The following is a 12,016-nucleotide window of genomic DNA, read 5'->3' as shown; positions in this document are numbered from 1 at the left end:
AAAATTTTTGATTGAAATCCAAATTTAATCTTGTTTACAAGCATTGATCTATGACTTGCTTTATAAATAAATATTTATTTTTAGCCAATTCCATCAATAATTTACATTAGTGACAAGTCACTAAAGTGGAAAATTTCCAATAATATTAAAATTGTCTCTTTCTGTCAATTAAAAATTATAATAATTGCCAAAAAATAATTGAAAATATTAAGCAGCTCTAAAAATAGCTTCATGCTTTCCAATTCAAAGGAGTTGAAAGTCACGTCGTTCAAAAATCAAAAAAGACAGCAACAACCCCAAAATAATAATAATTCATAGACATAGCGACGTGCCAAATAAATGCGTTGGGGCAAACAAAGTAAAGTTACCATGGATCGACACTATTTAGTGTCCGGTTGCCATGACCTTCAATCGATAATTTTTCTATATTTTTCCAGAAATTTTCCGTCGTTTTTCCTTTCCATTCCAGTAGCCGTCTTGTTATTCTGAAGTGGATTACGATAGAGGCAAGTCGGAGACATTTTTATTGTCATTGACTGTTTGTGAAAAGGAAAAATGTCAATTGTAAGGATAACAAGTCATAATGAGAATATTTATAATATTGAATTGCCAGACGAGAAGAAAGTCTCAGCAGAGAAAGCGATTATGTGAGTCAAGCTTAACATTTCAATTTTTTTCTTTTATTTAATACTTTTTAAGTGCATTTTTGCGGATATTGCATGCTTATTCAGTTATAAAATTGGATACCTCGCTGGGTAGATGATTGGATTGTTAAAATTGGTAATAAGACTGGATGATTAAATTGATGAAAAATTTATTGGCTCAGTTGGTAGCTTAATAACTGTGAAAATTGACTGACTGGACTTGTATTAAGATTGACTTTACTGACTTTTTGAATGTTATTGGCTGATAAGATGGAATTATGGAAAGTTAAGACCTGACTTATTTGACTTGATGACTAGCGACATCCTAACGTGTTGACTAATGATTTACTGACTTACTGATTTATTGCCTAGCTGACTGTTGAATTGATAACTTACGACTTGCTGATTTGCTGACTTCAGATCTTCAGACTTGATGTCTTATGGACCTGCTGATTGGCTGGTTGGCTGAATTACTAACTCGTTGATTCTTATATTTGCTGAATTAGTAATTTGCTGAATTAAAAATTTTCTGAATTGCTGACTTACTACTTGTTGGCTTGCTGAATTGATGACTTACTACTTACTTAATTGATGAATTGCTGACCTACTGTCTTATTGACTTTAATGCTGACTTACTGAATTACTGACCTGCTGACTTGTTGACTTGAATCGCTGACCTATTGACTTGCTGACTCGCTGACTTTTTGACTTACTGACTTGCTGACACGCTGGTAGTCTGAATTGCTGAATTGATGTCTTATGGACTTGCTTAACTGCTGATTCGCTGGATGTCTGAATTACTGGCTGTCTAACTATCTGATTGTCTGACTTGCTGATTTATTGACTTGCTTATTTACTGATTTACTGACTTTTTGACTTACTGACTTATTGACAAATTACTGACTTACTGATTTACTGGCTAGTTGATTTGTTGACTTATTGAATTTCTGATTTTCTGATTTGGTGACTTAACGACTTGGTGACTTAACGACTTGGTGACTTAGCGACTTCGTGACTTGACTTGCTGAATTGATTTGCTGAATTATTGACTGCCTGATGTCCTAATTTGCTAAAGTACTTATTGCTTGACAACTGCCTGACTTTGCTGTATTGCTGACTTACTGACTTGTTGACATACTGACTTGCTAACTTGCTGAATTAATGACTTGCTAGCTTATAAGACTTGGTGACTTATTGATTTGTTAGCTTATTGGCTTAATGACTTGGTAACCCGTTGATTTACTGACTTGTTTATTAACCGGCATGCTGACGTGATTCTTACATTCTGATTTCCTGAATTGCTTGAAATCTGACTGTCCCATTACTTGACTACCTAAAATACCCGAGAAAAAATCTCAAATTGGTTCCAAAAAAAACATCCACCAAAAATGCACTCATATCCGTTCATTCAGAAAAATTCTTCCTCACTAGTTTTCCTCTTCACGATGTCAGGTATCAATCCAAATTCAAGAAATCAATTTGCGAAGCCGAAAAAGAATTAAAAAGTAATAAATTTATGCAACACAAGACATTCGGTCTACCCGATGAGTCATCAAATGTGACAACAGATAAATTTCTCAAGAAAGACGATGGAATCATCCGACATTACATCCGTCCAAAGACAAGTCACTCAAAATGTGAATCACGTCGACCACCTGTTCCGAAGCATAATGAGCTTAATGTAACTGCATCAATGATGAATTTAACCGAGAAGAACTTCAAGGTAATCAACATCAAACGTGCTAAATCAGCAATGATTAGAAATCCACCAGGTCCTAAATGCTTCGAGCAAAAGTCACCAATTTACATTCACATGCCAAAATTTGGTAAGACACCAAAATATTTGGAGAAACGGAAAGAAGAGATGACTGAAATGAAGGAAATGTCACTTAGGCAAAAGGAGCGTGCTGAACGAGAGGAATTGATGAGAAAAATTCGAGAAATTACGCAACCCGAAAGGAAAAAATTGCTGGAAGGACTCAAACATAATTGGCATAAAATGCAAGAAGAGTACCAAAAGATGCCATTACTTATTGATTCCGTACCGAAAATGATACGAAAAACTAAATTGGAAAATAATTTGAAGAGTCTCGAAAATGACATTTGCTTGCTCAATACAAACTCTAGTCGCATATTTATTGTACCAAATTAAAGGAAAAGGTTGCTGAACTGAACTGTATTCTTTGGTAGAATGAGAATGAAAAGTCTGAAATAGAATAGGATATAAGAAGCACGAGATTGGATTTGATTGGAGATTGCACAAAAAAATGATTTTTCTTGGGATTATTGCTTGATCAAGATTAACAAATAGAGCTCGATTTGGACTTTTCCATACAAAATCCAAATCGACTTCGGACTCTATGGCACACAAACTACATCGCAAAAAGTAATCATAAAGGATCCCGGAACGCACATGGAGTAGTTTTGTAGTAATGGTCGAAAATCTGGTCAAAGACCAGCGTAGCTTACAGTTTAAGTCAGTGTGACTCTGGGTGGAATGTTTCTGGGTTCAGATCAGCGTGACTCTGGATTCAGAACAATGTGACTCTGGGTTCAGGCTAGTTTGTCTCTGGGTTCAGGCAAGTGAGACTCTTGGTTAAGGCCAGTGTGACTCTGTATTCAGGTTAACGTAACTCTGAGTTCAAATCAGCGTGAATCTAGGTTCAGGATAGTATGACTCTGGGTTCAGACCAGTCTGATATTTGGTTCAGAACAGTCTGGCTTTGGGTTCAGAATAGTCTGACTCTGGGTTCAAGTCAGTGCGACGCTGGATTCAGACCAGTCTCTAGGGTATAGAGGCGTAAGTAAGGGCATAGCGGCGTAACTAGGCAATGAGAGGTGGGGTAAGGGGCTTTTAAGGTTTTAGCCAATATTTTTGAAATTTTTAAGCACCTTTCTTTAAAAATTTCTGGCTATTCCCCTGGTTTCAGTTAAATTTGATGAAATCTAGCTTCAAATAAGAGTCAAGTCGGTCTGCGTCCGGGTTTTCAACTGCTTCCCTTGTGTGTGCCTTCCGGAGTTCCCTTTGAGTCATCTCTGGATTCTCTTTTGATTAGAATTGACCTAAAATTCTCAAAACTCTTTAAAAGTCAATTGTCCATTTTGTGTGTCATGCACAGAAGGCTTACCAAATTTCATCATATCTCAACCCAAAAGGACCCTCAATAAAAAACTATTTGTGGCTTTGTTCAACAAGGTATCAATAACATTTTCTATTCCTTTATACATAATAAAATTATTCACATTTGTGGCTTTAGATTCAAACACATTCTAAATTGAAATTAAATTCCTTTACTTTTTTTATGACAAGACCACATGTGCTGCTGACTATGTGACAATTTTACATGCACTAAAACCAATTTTTGCACTTAAAACTTTCATTGTAAATAAAATTGAAACGAATAAAATTTTCTAAAGAGTGTGAAAAGCAATTTTGCACAATAAAAAAGAGCTGGAACTTTCTTTACAATCAGTAGAATTTCATTTAGTTGATATTTTTCATATATAGTGAAAGAATTATTCCATTTACAATTAAATTACATTTACAGTCAATGTTTTCTGGATAAAAGGAATCCTTTGATAGCGAATTTCAATATAAGAAGAGCAGTTTTTGGTCATTTTGGATGATTGTGGCTTTTTGGATGACTTTATGGACAGTCAGTTGAGGTGTTCTTGTACAATTATTATAGACCAGTGGTGGTAATCTGTATGTTGCGGACTATTAGTGGACAACCTGTGTGTACCAAATCAGTGCTGGCAATTTTAGGCCAGTGTGACTTTGATCCCAGATCAGCGTAAATCAAGGTTCAGGAAATTATGACTCTTGGCAACTGACTTTTGGTTCAGACCAGTCTAACTTTGAGCTCAGACTTGCATTTCTGTGTTGGGCAACTTATGTGTTGCGCAGATCAGTTTGACAACCCCTTTGGCTCTGAACAATGGTGGACAACCTATGAACTACAGCACAATAGTGCCGATGTTTGGCTTAATTGTTCCTTATAGCTCAAACAAGGTTGCGCTCTACTGGTATAGACTGTATACACAGCGTCTATCGTCATTCTAGAAAGTCAACTAAAGAGGCCATAAATCAATCAATTCTAAACGGACAGCCGAGTAACCCAAATATTACAAATCGGTTAATCGATCCAAAATCCAACAACCAGAATGACTATGTCTCTGGCATGATGTCAGATCCAAACCAAATCGTACTTCAAATCAGAGTTCGACCCACACCTATCTGGGACTGAATGTATGATCGATCAACTAATTTTCATATAAAGCCTGACATAGCACTTGGATGGAATCCACAAGGGAAAAGGCAACCAAGAGCTCCAAAAGCTACTTTGCGCAGAACAGTAATGAAAGAATGTCAGCTCAATGTGTGTACAGAGAATTTGTATAAACTAGGTAACAGAGCCAGCAACAGAGTCAGATGAAAAGCCTTCTGTTGTTGGGAGGAACATGGTTGCAGTAATATAAAGTCTGAGATCATCGACTCCTATTGTTGTAGATTTATATAAACATCTTAATCAGAATTTGTGGTTTGGGAAATATGCATCACAATTCCAAGTCAGTGGTGAGCAATTGATTGTCTTTCGTGAAACTCCTTAATGATAAGCCTTAACCGAAACCACACACGATAAGCGGTTCGTGGAATTTGCATAATATTTTGGCTGCCGCTGCTCATAGTTTGGACAACACTAGTCTAAATAAGTAGCACAGCAACAAACTTTATCATTCACACATCCCCAATATTTCCATAACTTACTTTTTTCTCTCGCCACAAAAAAGTCATAAATTATATTTCTTTTTGTTCATTTCACAACAATTTCATTTAAAAAGCCACAAAGCTGCTCTGAATAGAGAGGATTGCGAATGTAATTGCAGTTAAACAAACATAAAATGATGCTTTATAATGGAAAAAAGATGTAGAATAATAGAAGGAATAACAAAAGAAGCCAACAACAAAAAAAAGTGACCATTCAGTGAAAGTCGTCGGCAAAAATGTCAAAATTCTTGTGAGAATTTTGCCGGCAACAAGTAAAAGAAATCGAAAAAAAAAGGGATAAACAGCAAAAGTGATGGCGATAATTTGCATTTTAAGTCCAACAAAATTGAAAAGATTTTCTGGAATGGAAAAAAATAAAAATTTAAATCCTCTTTAAATTCCTTCTTTTTTTTTGGTCATTCCGATAAATCTTCTGGTAAAATTCCATCCTTTTGCCTTTTGCCCTCTTTTGCATGCAAGATAAATAAGAAATAATCATTACCGGTACCAAGATCGATAAATAGAGTACGAGAGATTGAGATGATGATAAACAAATGTGGTCCCTTTTATGGTATTTATGTGGATTAACATTCCAATACCGAGCGACCCAAATGGAGAAGGCTTTGGTACGGAGCTGTTAACTTACTTACTTACTTCGCTGGCCGTATAGATCAAGTGTGATCCATGGCCTCCCTCAGTCGGTTCCTGAAGCTGGCTCTATCGCTGGCTACCGCTTGCCAATTTCCAATTGAAACGGAGCTGTTAAGGCTCCCCTTAATCATCTTTGTTATCATGAAATGGAAGTTGACTCCATTCGGCTGCCAAAAATTGGTGACTTCCATTTTTTGTCGTTTGCTTTAGGTCGTCATGGTTAGTCCAGTCCTGTTTGCATTCTGTTGCTTTCTTTGTACATGTTGGGTTCGGAGATACATATTAGGTTGTAAACCTTATCAATCCTGTCCTGATTGTGTTTCTGCCACCCTTCAGACAGGGTTGTTTAGATAGGACATCAATCTATCCTTTCAATTAAATATCCAGGCACCAGGGGTCTCGGTCACCAGAGGTCCATTGCCGCATTTAGAGTTTGTCGGAAGCTAGACCTGATTGTGACTTTTTGCGTCTTTATGCGTCCTTTATGCGATTGAGTTCTGCAGAACTTCTGTCGACGCAAAAAGTCACTTCCGCTAGACCTGTCTTTAGATAACTTCTGCTAGTTTCTAATTCCGAGATGCATACGAGAAGGTTGGCTTTTGGCATTTGATCAGCTTCAAAGTCAGACTTCATCATCACCAAATCCCCATTCCATTTGGTTCCAATAAAAGAGGTTTAGCTAAGCCTTCTTCATTTGTGCCGCTCGGGAACCTTACTTTTGTCCTTATTTTCCTTTAAACAAATAAAACTACAAAACTTTCTAAGCACCACCTCATAATTCACACTAATTAAATTCAAGTTGCTGACTAAAAATACTATAATTATCTTTAGTACGTTTTGAAATTCCTCCCGAGTGTTGTTCTGTCTAATTTATTTTTAGTTGATGATTATTTCTAATGAAATTACTGCACTATGAAATTTTGCACTAATTAGCTTGAGCTAGTTATTATCGCAAATTTTAGAAAAATCGTCATTATCCGCTTTGTTATTATCATGATGACCTCGTTATAGTAGCATAGTTTGTGGTTAGTGACTAAATTCAGAGATTAAGAAACTCGCAGATTTTAATATGAGATTTAATGAAATTTTTGTCATTTCGTGGACGAAAAAAGAACTTTTGGAAGGATGGTATTGATAGAGATAGGATTCGACTTGGTAATTGGGAGTCATATGGCAATTTTCATATGGCCACCATTAAGCTCCTATGAAAGACGTATTCCGACTGTAGACATCACGAAGGTTGCTTCTGCCAGTTTTTGCTTTAACTGTGACTTTTGAAGTCGGTAGATCTCCTGCTTTGCACATTACATGACCCAAGGTATGTTGATGCAATGTACCTAACTCCAATTTATGAGTCGCAAATCACACAAATCGAGTTGATGTGGATTGAATAGTGAAAAAGTCCTCAAATTCATCTAGTCTTTGCCTGAGATTCCTGGATTAAATAATCAGGGTAGTTTGGATTGATTTGACAGTAAACTGGTTGGAATAGCAGAATTTGGTTAGTTGATCCACAATTCAAAATCATGCTAGCGTGACTCTGACATGGTGCTAGACTCGAAAATTAACAATATTGGTTTCGGTTCAAGTCAGACTCACACCAGCCTATACCAGGATTTTCAATCGATTAACCAATTAATGCTATTCGGTCACATGCATCAAGTATCTCTCGGTAGTAACATCTTCGGCAAACTTTCTGTCCTGATAATTTCTAGGTAGTCAAATGAAGGAAATTTAATTAATTAAAAAATAAATGTTCAGTTCTTCAGATAATTAATAATGCTTTATTTTAGTGTGTGGATGTTAGAGACTTGTTCAAAATTTACTTATAAAATAACAACGAAGTTGGTTCATAATTTAATTATGAGTTACTATGGACAGTCTATTTTGCAGAATTTGCTGCACAATATTTAAATTGCAGACAATTTTTAAGCTCTTAAAATTCAATAAAATTGTGCAATTTTCATGCAATTCCAAAAATAAACTCAATTTTCAACTTCATACCCAAAACTCAATTTCATATTTATTTTTGGCAGCATGTTTATTCAGCCTCTGTTATTCACTTTTTAATTGCTTCAATTTTCCCGTTGGTTTCATTCATTATTGAGACAAAATTTAATGTAGCATTGACCTATGGACATTAAAGAGATAATTTAATTGTGGATTTTTTGGTAAATACAATAAATATTTAAACATTTGAAGCATATTAATAGGATATTGGCATTAAGTTACTAATTAGAATTGAGGAATTAATTGCTGTGTATTTTAAAATGGGTCATTGGAGTGAGATGATGATTGTGTAACGGAGCTGTGGATTATATGAAATTTTTAAGGATTTATTTATAGCTTTTTGTGTGGATTTATAGCTTTAAATTGGAATTTTCGACAATTGCAACTACTAGCGGGCAATGAGATTGCTTTTAGGTATTGTAGTGGCTTCAAGGCTTATGTTGAAGTCCACATTCATCAACTTTACTTACTAAATACTTGACTATGGCACACATAGACCCATTGTCACGTAAGAGAACGTCTAAATCCGGTTGTTTCCCTAAGGAATGACTGTAAGTTCGGAAAACGACTTTACCGCCCTTTTGTACACATCAAATCCAGGAATTCATCAGCTTTGCCAATTTATAATTCAACAAATCCCACAAAAAACATCACAAATTAGTCTATTAAGCATAAAAAATCATCCAACTCTAAAAAACACGCAGATGGAACATTTTCCATCTCCATATCCAACAACAACATGCTATCATCCCTCATAGTCACGCATCTTTACTTCCTAATGCACTAAATAATCTCAATTTTTCGACTTTGTCAGATCAATGAAACACAAACAATTGAGAGAAATTTCGATCAAAAAGTCGATCGAGTCTGAATGAAAGAAAAACAAAAGGAATTAAGCAGACGAATATAAAAGAGATAAAAATTCATTCACCCAATAAGCGATTAAAATCAATTTTTGTTCATGTTTTTTCAGATTTTCGAACAATCAACAATCAACAACTGTACAGATGTTCATAATTCACAGCATTTGGGATGCATGTATGGGTTACAGGGGTGTAGATAGGGGCTGGTTGCTAAAAGTATGGATTTTTGCTAAAATTCAGCATGGTTATGCTGAGATTTGTTATTTATCTGGACGGATACCCTAAAGGACATGTGAAAGTACCAAGAAAATACTGTCTCGAATGACGGCAATGCCTGGTGATGCCATGATGGCATTTAGCTCCATATTATGAATTCTTGAGCCTCTTTGAACCTTCCTGAACCTTCTTGAACCTCATTGAACCCTTTTTGAACCTCCTTGAACCTCCTTGAACCTCCTTGAACCTCCTTGAACCTACTTGAACCTCCTTGAACCTCCTTGAACCTCTTTGAACCTCCTTGAACCTTCTTGAACCTCCTTGAACCTCCTTGAACCTACTTGAACCTCCTTGAACCTCCTTGAACCTCCTTGAACCTCCTTGAACCTCATTGAACCTCCTTGAACCTCCTTGAACCTCCTTGAACCTACTTGAACCTCTTTGAACCTCCTTGAACCTTCTTGAATCTCCTGAAACCTATTTGAATCCCCTAAAACCTCCTAGAACCGTCATGAACCCCCTTGAATCTCCTTAAGTCTCTTAGAACTCCCTTGAAACTCGTTGAACCACTTTGAATTCCCTTGAATCTCCTTGATCCATAGAACTCCCCATGAACCTCCCAACCACCCTACCCCATCCATCCACTCCTTTCCTACACTCCTGCATCATCCCCCAATAAACACCAAAAAAGCCAATTGATTGTTGAAATTTTTGCCTCAATAAATCGATTAATATCAACTCGTCCACCATTTTTTTTTGTGTCATGCCTTTTGTGTGTATTTTAAGTTCCAATAACACACAAAACATGGAAGAGATTCATAAATCACATAGCCGTACATGACAAGTCACACATACACAACTACCAAAAAACTACATTGATTCCCCGCTGCTTTGATGGTGACAAAAAAAGAAAGAAAGAAGCAAATACGAACGAAACATAGAGAAGTAGGAAGACAAAAGAGACAGAGAGAGATTGTAGTGATGGCAACTGAATAAAAATCCGTACAAATGGATGGAAAGGCACTCAAGCATTATGGTATTGCACTCTAATTTATTAACGTTCGAAACGTCAAACGATCTCCCTTTTTTTTGTTATTTCTTTTGTTGCTCGATCTTCGGCTGCTCTGACATATAAATAGATATGCTAAGCCACTCGGTAACAATGAAACAGATTAAAAAAAATGCTTTTTTCCCTTTTTTTTCGGCAATAGACAGGGGATTGAGATTATTTTTTTGCTTCGCTGTTTGCATTTAATTTAATGTCTGTGTGTGTCTATTTGTACTGAATTGAAGTGCTTGCCGTCGATGCCTTTCGCCAAGTACTTATAATGCTACACATTGGGATGATTATGATTCCTTTTTTTTGTGTTGTCTTCAACGCATTAAATTTAATAATTTTTTTGCTTTTTGTGTACTATTATTAAGATATAGCTTGCTGGTGTGCCAGTTGATGCTGTTATGGGATTATGGTGCTGAGTGATGTTGGTTGTTCTATTTTGGAAATTAGATTTTTTGCAATAAATTTACAAAATTATATGATAAGCATATGGCTTAGTGTTAAAATCTAAAGATTATGGAGGAATCCAAATCACTTTAACATGCTCTTTACTGGCTTATTCACTTGCTTATCAATAACTGTAATGCATAACTTATGCTTTCTCGCTATCTGGATCGGGATCGGGATTTTGAGAAAGCATAGCATGACCTATTTTACATGTCACTTATTGAAGTGACTCTGAACTGATCAACAGTTTCCAACGAATGGTTCTCTATGACTGTTCACTTGCTCAAACAACACAGCATGATTGCTACGATATCGGAAATTTTCTGTATTGATGGTAAGTCGAAATGTTGCTCCGACGGCATCGTGATTGCTGATTTTGAGTCATTCGTGTGGATAAAAATTCAGTCCGTTATATTGTACTGCTCGCGAGTGATCTCTTTTACATACGAATTTGATTTAAAGACCATCATGATGAAATGTTCCTATTGATCCACTGTGAATCGTAGGGCATTCATAAAGCGGTTGTACATGTTTCTGTTTCTGGCTAAGTCGGCTACTTTTTCTAGATACTATTATTTAAAAACCTTAATTTCCGAATTTTAAGAACGCTTACAAGATATTCAGCCTGTTCTCATCCCAATGAAGTATATTCTTAATAGTTCTATGGAATAGAATTGTCACCTGCTAAAATTCTATCTGGCATTACTTTGTAATGATTGCCAATTTTGGCTTCTTCTAGACAAACCAAGATCTTGGCTCTGTCTTGACATAAATGGCATATTTAACTAAGGTCGAATTAAAAGGGTTTTGATGGCCAACATTCCTATTCGAACAAAATTCTTCAATTTTAGACAAATTTATGAAAAGTCATTGAAAACGGATCCAACTCAATGAATCCAAAATTTTGGATCTTTGGAGTTCGGACTCCAAACTCCTGCAATGCTCTGATTAAATATTCAATTTTTGAAAAGAAATGCCTTTTAGCCTGAATAAGGTTAAGTTCTATGAAATCCTTGTTCCTAGGTACCTAGGTAACGTTTAGCTAAAGCATACTCACTCAGTACCGTGATACGATCAAGACATTGTCTGGGCTTATACCGTAATTATTTAAAAAATATTGAATTCTATTAAATAATTCCTAAACTTTGCCTAAACTAAGCAAAAATCAAAAATTACCAACCATCTTTAATCCTCATTAATTCCATCAATACCTAACCCATTGGCTCACCCTTCCTGTCTTCCTACTTTTTAATAATTTTCAGATAATTCACAATATTCTTAAGACGATCGTCGGTCTGTATGTAATCTTTTCGGAAGGAAGTAAGTAAAAGAGATGGAAAAAAGGTTCACAAAAATAGAA

The 12,016-nt window shown here is 35.9% G+C and overlaps 1 protein-coding gene across 1 annotated transcript; it reads left to right on the top strand.

Moving 5' to 3' along the window:
• The first annotated feature begins 555 nt into the window (after positions 1–555).
• On the top strand, positions 556–2,796 carry LOC139100351 (enkurin). Its single transcript, XM_070652973.1, has 2 exons — positions 556–647; positions 2,097–2,796. The coding sequence occupies exons 1-2, from the start codon at positions 556–558 to the stop codon at positions 2,794–2,796; spliced, it is 792 nt and encodes a 263-aa protein (XP_070509074.1).
• The last annotated feature ends 9,220 nt before the right edge of the window (positions 2,797–12,016 follow it).

The sequence above is a fragment of the Chironomus tepperi genome, unplaced genomic scaffold, assembly GCF_022539635.2.
Source record: "Chironomus tepperi strain 1889 unplaced genomic scaffold, CSIRO-AGI_Ctep_v1 contig_8, whole genome shotgun sequence".
NCBI lineage: Eukaryota > Metazoa > Arthropoda > Insecta > Diptera > Chironomidae > Chironomus > Chironomus tepperi.
This window is presented reverse-complemented; position numbering and strand designations above follow the sequence as displayed.